The sequence below is a fragment of the Monodon monoceros genome, unplaced genomic scaffold (assembly GCF_005190385.1).
Source record: "Monodon monoceros isolate NGI ecotype Baffin Bay Population unplaced genomic scaffold, NGI_Narwhal_1 Super_Scaffold_11, whole genome shotgun sequence".
NCBI lineage: Eukaryota > Metazoa > Chordata > Mammalia > Artiodactyla > Monodontidae > Monodon > Monodon monoceros.
The window spans coordinates 373867-386588 of record NW_021703767.1 but is presented as its reverse complement, the minus strand read 5'-3'; the positions used below and the strand labels follow the sequence as shown (position 1 = coordinate 386588).

General features: G+C 57.0%; 1 protein-coding gene across 8 annotated transcripts in view; it reads right to left on the bottom strand.

The window, feature by feature from the left end:
* LSS (lanosterol synthase) overlaps positions 1-9289 on the bottom strand; it is a 42249-nt gene extending 32960 nt beyond the window's left edge. For 3 of the 8 annotated variants that reach the window (XM_029214432.1, XM_029214438.1, XM_029214439.1), the window contains exons 1-8: positions 9206-9289; positions 8570-8738; positions 7693-7831; positions 5536-5644; positions 4303-4424; positions 2818-2914; positions 581-716; positions 199-307 (exon numbers count right to left, since the gene is read on the bottom strand). In XM_029214432.1, coding sequence (XP_029070265.1) covers positions 199-307; positions 581-716; positions 2818-2914; positions 4303-4424; positions 5536-5644; positions 7693-7831; positions 8570-8738; positions 9206-9219 — 895 coding nt within the window. In that variant the 5' untranslated portion in view covers positions 9220-9289. Of the gene's footprint in view, positions 1-198; positions 308-580; positions 717-2817; positions 2915-4302; positions 4425-5535; positions 5645-7692; positions 8739-9205 lie in introns of those variants that run through there. The other 5 variants (XM_029214435.1, XM_029214433.1, XM_029214434.1 and 2 more) reach the window with 5 other exon arrangements.
* Positions 9290-12722: the final 3433 nt, after the last annotated feature.

Below are 12722 nucleotides of genomic sequence, written 5' to 3'. Positions count from 1 at the left end.
CCCTGGGCTCCGAATCCTCTGTCCAGGAGCCCGAGCCCCAGGTGGGTCTGCTGGACACGAGGTGTGCACACCGGCCCCCTCGTCCCCACAGGACCCCAACGCCAGGACTCATCGTAGGGCCATGTCCCTCCGCGTTCCCTGTCACTTTAGGTGTCGACCGACCCCCGGGGGGCCCAGCCAGCCCCTGGGGGCACCCACCATACACCACGTGGAGCAGCCAACTGTGCGGCGTGTACAGCTCATCGGGGGCCACGCTGTCCCTGTGCGCCGGCCAGTCGATGCGGCCGTAGTCCTCCACGTAGAGCTCCTGAGGGCGGCAGCGCCTCAGCCCCAGACCTGCCCGTCCCCTCTGCTGCCTGCCCTCCCGAGCACCGATGAGCACCCTGCTCCCCAAGCCCCATGTCAGGGCTGCTCCCCAGGGACACACTGGGGCCTGGCCTTTGCTCACAGGTGCCCTGCAGCCCATCCCACTGCACAAGCCCCCAGGCAGTCATTTAGGGACAGGAGGTGGAGGCTCCACTCTGTGGGGCTCTCGGCTCCGTGGGGCCCCCCAAGAGCGGGCATACGTGGTCAGGCTCACCTGGCGGAGGCTCTGGACCAGCGGGTCCTCCTCAGCGCTCAGCCGGGTGCCATAGCAGTAGGCCATGGGCAGGTACACCTGCCGGCAGTGGCACCAGATGGTGGAGGGATGCGCGGGCATCCAGTCAGGAAACAGCCTGGCGGGACAGCGTGTCAACAGGGCCCCCCACCACTGCAGCCCGGGGCCCTTTCAAGCCTGAACACGGGGTGGACGGCTGTCTCCGGCCCAAGTGGGCACAGCCATGCTCCTGAGGGGCGCAGCCCACAGAAGCCGACAACTTCTCCTGGCTCACCAGGTGCCTCCTAAAGCCAGGAGACTTGGCTCCTAAACGGTGAGGACTGCCTGTGGGTTCCCAGTTGTGACAAACGTGCCACAGTAACAAAAACGTTAATCACGGAGATACTGAGTGAGGGGTCTACAGAAACGCTCTGGACTATCTCTGCAACTTTTCTGGAAATTGAAAACTATTCCTAAATAAAAAGTTCACCTAAAAATCTTCAGGACTGCCACATCTTCTCAAGGCCTGTGTCTTTGATCGTTACCTCTGCTGTGCTTCACCCAGATACGCAGCCTGACGTGAGCACAGCTCTCCCAGCCTCCCAGGTAGGGGCGCGCCTGGGCTGTTTTCTCCACCCGCCCCTTTCAGCCTCCATCCTCGAGTGAGAGGGGAGGCCACGTGGAGGCCATGGGGAGGTGAGCCCGCCTCCCCTGCTCCCAGGCGTAAGGGTTGGGCGGGTGTCCTCAGCCCCACCACCCCTGGCCTCACTCTCAAGGGCTCCTCCACTCACTTTAAAGGGCGTTTGCTACATTTTGGGTAATGTTTCCAGCTTTCCTGCAGCTGAAGCGGTTCAGGGTCTCTGGTCCTTCATCCCGCACACCTGCCCTTTACACTCTAACCTATGCCCTCCAAAACAACTTCCGCCAAGACTAGCAGTGCCCTAGTTACCGAGAGGCCCGGCAACCACAGCCTGGGCCCTGCGGCGCGGGGATGCAGCCAACGCAGTCCCCCACACCCGCCTCTGACACCACACCCCTCCCAGCGCCTGCTCAGTGCCTTCCTCTGCGGCTCCTTACACACCGGGTAGGTCCGAGGTCCAGCCAGCAGGCCCACCGGTGAGGAACGCTGGAATGGCCCCAGACCACTTCCCGCCCCTTCCAGAGTGGCCAGCCTTGGGCAGGTCTGCCCCGGTGGAGGCTGGGCCGTCGGCCCTTTCATCAGGCCCCTGCTGTCATCTCCTGATCGGCCCCTTCACCTCGCACCTCTCCTCTACCGAAGTCCCCTAGCGCAAGGGCCCCCCAACCTCCCTGACAGCTCCCTGCTCCAGGGACCTCACCTCCTGAAGGTGATATTGGGGTACTTATATGCATATGAATGTATTCGGGACACATGTCCAGAGATTTCATTAGATATTCACAAAATGTTTAAAATCTCTGGCTTATAAGTATCACACAATATGGAATTAATGTCGATTTTGCTGAGTTTTTAAGCACTACTGTAGTTCTGTTAAAAGAAAATTCCTATCTTTTAAAAACACACACTGAGGGCTTCCCTGGTGGCGCAGTGGTTGAGAGTCCGCCTGCCGATGCAGGGGACACGGGTTCGTGCCCTGGTCCGGGAAGATCCCACATGCCGCAGAGCGGCTGGGTCCGTGAGCCATGGCCTCTGAGCCTGCATGTCTGGAGCCTGTGCTCCGCAATGGGAGAGGCCACAACAGTGAGAGGCCCACGTACAAAAAAAAAAAAAAAACACACACTGAAGAGTTTGCAGGGGAAACAGAATGTCTGGGATCAACTTTAACATTCACCAGCAAAAAAGACAAGGGGGACAGTCAGCACGGCACACCCAACGCTGGGCTGGGGAGGCCTGCATGGGCTGTCACCTCCTTTCCTTTATTTCTGTAGATACTCAAAATGTCCATAACAAGACACAGTCACAGGCATCTATGCAACAAAGGCAGCGCGTCACGCCCCACACCAGAGGTTCTGTAACCAGCGAGGCGGGACCCCACCCACCTGCCACGTGGCCCAACGCCCCTGCACCTCCCTCCCTCCTGCCCAAGCGGGAATGCTCTCCTATCGTCTGTAGGACTCAGCCAAGCAGGGGCTCTGCCAGGAGGCTAACGCCACCCAACTCCACTGAACAGACAGCCCCTCATCTGACTAACAGGCAGCAAGTGACCCAGGGCGGCCTCACTCTACTCGCGAAGAGAGTGGTGACCGTAGATGGGGAAGCGTACCACATTTCTGGGAACAGAGTGTTGAGGCCTTCCCAGCTGTACACGTTCAGGACAGCCAACCAGAACTTCCCCCAGGAGGGGATGAACACAGCACCACCTGTGGGGAGAGAACAGGCCCCATCACCTGCCTCTGACTGTGAACATGAGACCCTCAGGAATCCGGTCCCCTTCAAAAGGCAGGCCTGCTAAGGATTCTCTCCCTGTCGTAAGACGCAGGCTCCAGAACCACTCGGGACCACCCAACACCAGGGCTGCTGGGTGGAACCGACGTCTTCCCCAGAACAAGCCTATCTGGCCCCTGCCCCCAGGAAGTAGAAGCTGGGAAGGTGAGAGGCCCAGGCGCACGCGGCAGCCCCTGTCCACATGGGCCTGGAGGTGATGAGGGAGTTGACTGTGCACGCTCGGCCTTCTCCCTCCTGAGTCCACCTGGCTGTCCCGCGCGGCACTGTACCCACTCAGCAGACGGATCTGGACTGTGGCTGTGGGGATGCTTGTGGCCCCGTGTTGGAGCCACCCCCAGCAGCACTGGTCCCAAGCACAGAAAAACCATCCTGGACACGATTCACAAGGAGGTCTCACCCCAAACCCAGGTGTGCAGAAGGCAAAGAACCCACAAAGCTACTAGGGAAGCGTGGCCTGAGGACATTCCTTCCCAGACAAGGAACCAGAAATCAGCCTTGGGACCTCACACTAGTGAGCCCAGAAGCTGACGATGGATTCGTTACAAGAGCAACACACGTGTGAAGAATGCAGGCTCGTGAGAAAGTGCAGCAGGAGGCGTCACCCAACGTGGCAGGTCAGGAAGTGACATGCAAGGTGCCAGGCGAAGCGTGAGAAGGAACCCCCGAGGCAGCGGGGCTGGCTGGAAGGTGGGACATCCCAGGCAGACGAAGCGGCACATGCGGAGCCCTGAAGCAGGAAGGGGCTTCGAGGTGCTGATGGGAAGCCCCTGTGTGCGAGCACAGAGCAGGGGGGGTGAGCAGACTGAGGAATGTCCGTGAGAGGAGGGCAGGCGGGTGAGACGCTCCGGGCTCTGCAGAGGAGCAGTGAACGTTCTTGGGGCAGCAGGAGAAGAAGGGCATCCCCAGGCCGAGGGGAGGGAGTCACCCCAGGAGCCCTATAGGACACACAGGAGAGCGAGGGCGGAGGGTGCAGGCAGAGCCCCACCAGCTCCCACCACTCTCGTGCGGCCAGGCTGCCCCCGGGAAGGAGAACTCCCACAAGCAACGCAGAAGCGTGTTGTTCGTGAGTCCTTTTGCCCATTTGCGAAACAAACAGAATTATATGGCGACCTTTATTTGTGTTTTAAAAATTTACTGGCAAGGTTAGACAGTTTCCTCCTGTTCTGCTTTGACACCTTCCTGGCTCATGTGTTTTGCTGTATGTGAAGTGCAGGTGCACCTTTCTATTTCCCATTTTCGAGCGCTCATTATGCTGAGGTAACGTGAACTCTTTATTACGTAGCACGTGCTATGCAGGGTGTACCTTTCTTGTGAAGAATATTCCGGGCTCGCACCAGGTCAGGATCGTCAGGCCCCACACCCAGAATTCTCAAAGACACATAGTTGAGCGCAGTCCCAAACACCGTGGACTTATCCTCAATGTGCCTACAGAAGCAGGAGACAGGTGAGAAAATGACGTCTTCCATTACTTGTAAGAAATTAAGCAGCGCTTCCGTTAAATTTCCTCAGCAAATCAAGAATGACGTAACAACACGAGAAGCATCCAGAAGAGCCACTCTCCAGGAGGAGCTCCTGCACCTCCATGACACCTGAGCAGTTCCAAAACCGCCCTCAAGACTTTCCTGGTGGTCCAGCGGTTAAGACTCCGTTCTCCCAATGCAGGGGGCGCAAGTTCGATCCCTAGTGAGGGAACTAAGATCCCGCATGCTGCAGAGCACAGCAAAACTTCCCTCCAGGACCTGCCCGGCCCTGTCCGTTTACTTCCCATGCCTGAATCAACATGACCCCAGGCAGTGGCCCATCAGCAGACCCTGCATCACTACGGCCCACAGAGCAAGCTCCAGAGGCAGCATGCCAGGGCAGGCGAAGGCACTGGTGAGACCTCAAGTCTGTCCCAGGACCCAGACGGCAAAGAGCTGGGATCTGAAGCTCGAGATGCCCACGACCCCATCCAGGAGGCAAGCAGAGCTGAGCTGTCCTCCTAGGATTCTGTAAGGCTGGTGGTGTGGAGTTCGCCAGCCCAGGAGGGGCCAACGTCCTGGTTGCAGGACAAGAAGCACCAGGGCCCCACAGCCAGGTGGGCAGGCAGTTGACCACCTTGGGACAGGGCCCTGCTCCCAGAGCGAGCGACACCACAGAAAGGCAGGCTGAAACATGGGGAGAACTGCCCAGCCTGCCTCTCCCTGCTGCCATCCCAGGGTCAAGGACAATTTTCTTCTGCCTTAGTGATGACAGCAAATGGTCTTCACTGTGCTATATGGGTCTCAGGAGTCTCTCAATCAGTCATGAAACTCATTACAACACGAGCGGCAAAACCGAGGCCCGGAAAGTGAACAGGCCCATTCTGAGAGCCCCAGGGAAACCCGGACCCAGCCTGCATGTAGCCTCCAGCCCATTTCCCTTCTGACAGGCTCTCCCTGCCCACCCACGGCCAGAGCCACAGTCACCCCACCCTTGACAGGTGCATCTCCCACATAAGAACAGGGGTGCACGTGCATGCGTACACACGCAGCGACGCAGGGTCGGGCAGACTCACAGGCCCCAGCCGCCATCAGGAAGCTGCACAGACCGCAGGTACCGCGTAATCTCTTCTCTGCATCCAGCCGGCAGAGGAATGTGCGCCACGTAGCACGTGATCAGGAGGCCTGTGCGGCAGAAAAGATACTCCTCAGCAGGCACTCAGCACTGCTAAGCCCAGGCCCCATTCCTCCTGAGAACCCCAGGTAACAGGCAGCTGTCCGCTAGGGTCTCCTTCCTGTGCAAACAAGCCTGGGAAGGCTATTATTCCCGGCCCCATCAGGGACTTTAGAACTGGGGCCCCAGGCGCAGCAGCAACAGCACACGTGACACATATCACATGGGGGGTGCAGAGCCCACCCAGCCACTCCCAAGGTCCCACACTACTGACATGCCTACGGGAAAGAAACACTAAACAGGTCATCCCTGGATGGGGTACTTTACTCGCTTACATTTACATTTTCCTGTTTTATTAATTTTAATAGCACACATCACTTTGCAAGATGGACAACAATAAATGTTACCCACAAAGAACCTTCTGTTCCCAGCCTAGCCCTCCTGAGCATGGTGTTCACAGGCTAACCCCCCGCCCCTCCACCCTACCCCCGGCCTAGGCTCCATCAGCCACGTGCCCACGGCACCGAGCACGCGGGGTCTCAGGCAGGCCCCAGCAACAACGTGTCATGGAATGGATGCCCAACTACGGCCAGAGGCATGAGAAGCCCCAGTAGACACACCCACACAGGCACACTCTGGAAAGGCAGATAGATATGGAGACAGCACAGAGGTTCACAGAAATAAGCCCATCTCCTTTCATAACAGGTATGATGCTGTCAAGACAGGGAAACACACAAGCAGGAAGCAGAGCAGGTCTTCCCCATTTTACAGGCGAAGAAACTGAGGCATAGCCCCTAAGTGGTGGGGCTGGGGCTGGAGCCCAGGAGGTCCAACCCCAGAGTCAGTGGTCACCACAGTGATGCTCAATGCCACACGGGCCACACAGAGTCATGACCTCCATGAGCATTTGCCAAATTCAAGCAGAAAAAGACAGGTCAAACTTCAGCCAGCCATGGAAGAACCCTGAGACGGCACCCCCAAACAGGCCAGTGTCCACCTGAGAAAGATGGTCTGTCCAGAGTCCAGAGGGAGAGAGGAAAGCCCCAACCTACAGCCTGCAGAGGGCAGGTGGGGCAGCAGGCTGAGCCCAGAGCTACAGCAGCAAGCACAAACCAATGCAGTGTCCCCATGACCAATCACCCACTGAGCACCTGGTGCCAGGCACATGGGACCAAACCCAATTCCCATCATCCCCACATCACAGATGAGTCAGCCAAGGCATGGTGAAGTCCTGTCACCTTGCCCAGGGTCAGAGCAAGCCAGTGCAGTCACTGCTTCCCCATGAAGATCCTTGGGAAAAGTCTCAACAGGCTCCAGGTCAGACCAAGGGAAGAAAGCCCAAAGACTTGCCCCCAAGGATCAGGCCCCTGGGTCCCTAGTCAGGAAGATACAAAGCTGTACAGTCCAGGAGGCAGCAGGGCTTGGAGTCAAAGCAGACATGGGAGCTTGATGGACTCCCAGTGCTACTGCCACTAAAGGAAAAGGTCCTTCTGCATAAATGCAGGGAATTTTCCGGATTACAAAGCTGAGCATTTCTTTAGAGAAACATTCCCAGGATGCAAAACAGACTTGTCTAGCCAAACCAGTTCAGTACCCAAGGGCTCCAACTGCAGTCCTCCTACAACTCACCAACCTGCACCTACAGGTCCCATCTGAGCTCTCCCGGCCAGCACTTCAGGTGAGTTCACACACACAAGCTGCCTACACAGGACTTAAAAGATTCCTGCCCACCTCTGCACTTGGCATAGGCTGGGCCCTCCACTGATGCCCCTGCTCTGCACTGGGACTCAAGAGCCTCCCCTGGCCCCCAAAGCACCCCCTGCTTCCTTTTTCAGAACGCTAGCTAGCTGGGCCTTCGCTCCCATCCCCTGGCAACGACAGCAGGACAACTCAGGCACAGGGCAACCTCCCCAGTTCTTTTCTATGTGAGCTCCCAGTTTTTCACCTGTTCACGCATTCACACCTCAGACGTTCACCAAAGGCCTGAACCAGATCAAGCCAAGACGCCAAGGATGCCCCAGGGTGGCCTCGCCCACAGGCCACAACAGCACCTTCCTACCCGGCAGGAGGAAGAGCGGGCCACCGTAATCACCCGCCCAGTGGCCGTCCTCAGCCTGCAGTGCAGCGTAGAACGTCATCCCATTGAGAGCCCCCTCACAGGCTGTGTGGGCTTTCGGCAAGTCCTTAAAGTAACTCCTCTGCAAAGAAGAAAAAGGAGTGAAGAGCTAAGTGGTCTGCGGCTAGGCCAGAGGAGGCCTTGGCACTTAGAGACCAAGTCAAAGTAACAAACCTGAATTGCTTTGAAAGTTTCAGCTGTTTCAAGAAAAGGCCTAAAACTCTGATGACGGTATTGCCAATCTTAGCAAATGAATGGTTCCACATTCTCATGGTTCTGCGTTCCAGTCACACATTTGCAAATTTCTTCACAACTTCTCCAAGACATCTTGAATAAAGCAGGTGCCCAAGTGTGTGGGGCGGGGCACTGATGCCCACCCAGACCTGGAACTCAGGCCTCCCTCGGGCAGGGGCCATGGGATGGCACAGTGACAGGGTGACCCCATTTCTAGGTCATACTCTCTGAATAACTGAATTTCTCTTATGAAATTCACTAGATCAGAAACTTCTTTTTCTGAACAAAAACGAAGTTAGAGCAGTTTCTTACACACAGCTTAGTGATAAAGGGATTGAAGCAAAGGGTCCCATTCACTTCATGCTCTATCTTTACCTCGATTAACTCCGGTAGGAAACAGCTCTGGCGACACGAGACACAGGTGCACAGTACACATCCCTTCTGTTTCACCAGAGAAAAACATGCCCTTCACATCTAGCTGCTTAAGGCTCCTGCCGGCTCCTGGTGCCCACTGCTAAGAAGGGAGGCAGGTGGGTGTCTGGTGGCGTCCCAGACACTGCACGTGGCGAGCAGAATCAACACTTACGGTGTCCAAGCCCAGTAAGTGAGCTTCCAGGCCAGACTGCCCTCGGCCAGGGTCTTCTTCTCCTCGGAAGTATGTCCACGTCTGCCTCCCCCTCTCATTGCTGAGACGCCAGCGGCTGAGGTCGGTGGCGGGCTCTGTCTTATAGGGTCCCCCTCTTCGGCGCAGACACCTGGAAGCGATCGTGCTCAAGTGACCTGCTCGCCAGGTCAGAGGCCAGAGGCGCAACGAACTTCCCGTTTCACCCCAACGACCTGCGAGAGCAGACCACTGTTTCCCTTACCTTGCAAAATAAAAACCCTCTTGGCGCGCTTCTGCACCTGAACACCGCGCCATGATTTCTCCGGGAGAGGAGACACAGGCCACAGGGACCGCCGCCCACGTCCGGGTCCCCACCCCGACCCCCAGCCCCACCCGACTCTCCTCGGCCCGGCCCCAGAAGGTCCCCGGGCGACACCGCCGAAGGAGAGCGTGCCCCTCACCGCCCCTCACGGCCCCCAGGGCCGGTGCCGCAGGTCTCCACTGACCGCGGGCGGGGCCGGACGGCGCAGCAGCCTCGCTGGAAGCCCCCGACCCAGTGAGACCCCTCCGCTGCGCCCCCGACCGCGCCCTCCCTTCTCGAGGGGCGCGGGGACTCACGTGCCCTCCGTCATGACCGCCGCGCGCTCCCGGTTCCCCTCAGCCTGCGCCCCGCAACCCGACCAGCCACAACCTGGTGACCGGAGAACGCGATGGGAAGATGCCCGCGCAGCCAATCAGAGAGCGGTGAGGGTGGGTCCGGGGCGTGGCCGGCTAGCTCAGTGGTGGAGCGCGAAGGGTCTGAGCGGTGGGGGCGGGGCCGGAGAACATTGAACGAAGCGGGATCGTGGGGGCGGGGCGCTGAGTGGGAGGGACTGGGTGGTTAGGCGGGGCTTGGTGAGTGGGCGAGGCCGGGAGGGACGCGATTGCCAGTCACGCCTGACGCCGGAGTCTGTCAGCCTCGGAGCGACTTGTGGGGCGAAGCGCCAGGACGAGGCCACCAGGGGGCGCCTGAGACTGAATGACCCTTGGGGAGGGTCCCACCCGAGGCCGGAAGGCAGGAGGTCTGGGGAGCGGCTAGGGCCCTTGAGGAAGAGCGAGAGGCCGGAGGCTGTAGGTGAGTGAGTGAGGGGAGACATGGCCGCGAGGTCCCGCGGAGGGCGCGACGCGCGGGGGAAAGGCTTCCGGGGGGAGAAGGGGCGCTGGCGGGCACCTGAGAGGAACTGACAGGAGAGAGCTGATGGGAGGGCAACTGACAGGAGGGGAGATGACACCAGAGAGGAGACGGCAGGAGAGGGGCTGACGGGAGAGGGGAGACGGCAGGAGAGGAGAGCCGGCAGGAGGGGAGAGGGCAGGAGAGGGGCTGACAGGTGACGGGCAGTGCATCTTCAGGCAGGCTGAAGGCTTTGCCGTGGGGCTTTCGAGGTAGCGGTGCCAAGCACCTACTGGCCCTGGGAGGGAGCCACACTGGGAGAGCTTGTGCCACTCAGAGAGAGCCCTGCAGTTTTGCGGTCCCGGCGAAGTAAATGTGGAAGGCCTGGACTGTAAAGGGAAGCGAGAGGAAGATGGAGAATGTGCTGAAAGGACTGGGGGTAGGTTGGGTGAGGATAAAGTGGCCGCAGGGTGTGCAGCAGGAGCCGGGGGCTCCGCGGAGTTGGAGGAAACTGTGCGGACACTGAGGTCCCAAAGGCGGCTCTGCAGGAACTCACGGACAGCCCCACCATTTCTTCGTCTTCCCCACAGAAGCCCTGACATCAGGTCACAGCTTCCCCAGTTAGGTGAGTGTTTCTGGGCCCATCACTTGAGTCCTATCCCCGTGCCATGAACCCCAGCAAGCCAGGGGGCAAGGGGGGATTTGCAAATGAAAGCACACATGCACCTTCCCCTAGTGGAATATCAGGCTGTTAGATGGTCAGTAAAGGACACTTGCCTCTCCCTATCCCAGTTCAGAAACCAATGAAGAAGACGCAGCAATAAGAGGTTTGGATATCAAAATACCAGCCTTGCTACAGAGAAGAAACTAGTTTGGAAGACATGGCTTAGATTGACGATCAAGACGGCTAGCTACTTCCACCTCTAAATCAGACACGTAGACCTCCCAGCCTCTGGCCCAGGGGGACAACTGCAGCTTCCACAGAGCTGTCCCACCAAGCACCATGCAGCCAGGTGCCAACAAGCAGATGGATGCCTGTCAGCCTACTGACCCCAGAAAGTATACCCAGAGGAGCCTGAGCACCGTCAACCCTGTCTGTTCTCCTAAATTCACCAATTCACACTTCCCTGGGAGAGGGAAAAAGGCTGGAAGTTTCTCTCCAGGGTCGTCCCTCCAATGTGGAAACACAAAGCATGGGAATAAGGGCTCCAGCCTACATGGACATCTCAAACTCTGACTCTGGTCAAGCTAAGGGAGGAAATAGGTTTCGCTTGGAGCAGAATTTGAGTTTTGATATTTTACTGGACTGGACTTTTTATGAGCAAAACAATAATCCTCTTTTTAAAATTTCTAAGATAGGGGGGCTTCCCTGGTAGCGCAGTGGTTAAGAATCCACCTGCCAATGCAAGGGACACGGGTGCAAGCCCTGGCCCGGGAAGATCCCACGTGCCGCGGAGCAACTAAGCCCGTGCGCCACGACTTCTGAGCCTGTGCTCTAGAGCCCGCGAGCCGCAACTACTGAGCTCACGTGCCACAGCTACTGAAGCCTGTCGCCTAGAGCCCGTGCTCCACGACAAGAGAAGCCACGACAATGAGAAGCCCGAGCACCGCAACGAAGAGTAGCCCCCGCTCAATGCAACTAGAGAAAGCCCATGTGCAGCAACGAAGACCCAACACAGCCAAAAATAAAGAAAGAAATTTATAAAAAAAAATTTCTAAGATAGGAAAAACCTATAAAATCTATCTGAGAATCACAGATAAGAGTTTCTAGGGAGAGTCATGAGAAAAAATAATGCTTCTCTCCACTTGCACCCTACCAATTCCTGCTTGTCCAATAAACAGGACACGGAAGACTCTGAGGTTTTTGGCATGGACAACTGGGCATATGATAGTGTCATTTCTAAAGTAGAGAAGAAGGTTTGGGGAAAACTTTCAACTTAGATTAGGAACATGTTAAGACAGAGATGCCCATTAGACATTCAAGTGGATAGGCTGAGTAGACAGGCTGGTATTCGGGAGAGAAGACAGAACTAGAGAGAGAAACTTGGGAGTCGCCTGTTTTCAGGTGATGTTTGAAAACATAAGGTTGGATGAAATCAGCTAGGGCGTGAGTGTTCCAAAGAGAAGAATTTCCAGGATCAGTCCTAGGGCACCAACCATTTCCAACCTAGAGGAGGAGGAGTGGCCAGAGAGAGGAGAAAAACTAGAGGAATGTGGAGTCAGGGAAGCCAGGTGAAGACATGGTGATCTGTGCGGAGATTTTAAAGGGATTGTAAAATGAGGTCTGAGAACTGGCGACTAGGTGTGGCAAGACAATTTACTGGTGACTGACAAGAGCAATCTCAGGAGATGTGAGAAGAAAAGCCCAGCAGTAGCTAAAAAGGCGGGGCGGGGGGCGGGATTTCCAATTAAACATGTCAGACTGAGCACAGGTATTGACTTCCGTTTCCCACCTAAACCCTACTTTCATAAAGTAATAAAAGAGACAAAAATGCATAGTAGTGAAAGAATGGGAGAGGAAGCACCAGTAAACGAGGGAGGTCAACAAAATTGGAGAGGCCAGGAATGCAAGGAGGAATACTCACTGCCTTAGCAAGCCAGAGGAAGCTGCAACCCACTGTCGGGGTGAAGCCACTGGGGAAAAAGACCATTCTTGCCCGTGAGCCCCAGGAAGGTGCGGAAGTTAGAACTGGTGTAAAGTTTGAACAAGAAGCAGTCTGACAATAGACCCCTTCCCCTACCTGGACGGAAGCCTGCAGCAGTGGAGTCAGAGCAGGTGTGAACTCAGGCACAAGACATAGCTGAGGGCCACTGAAAGCAGGGTGTTGAGTGAAAGTCTCCACTGTTGTGGCAGTTCCACTTCTCCCACTCAGCCGTATAGCTCCGGGCAATAGGAGGATTTCTCTGGAGCAAATGCCCCTCCCCCCAAAGACCTCCAAACATTGGCCCCTGGGACCTAGTGGAAAAACAGAGAAGCCTATCAGC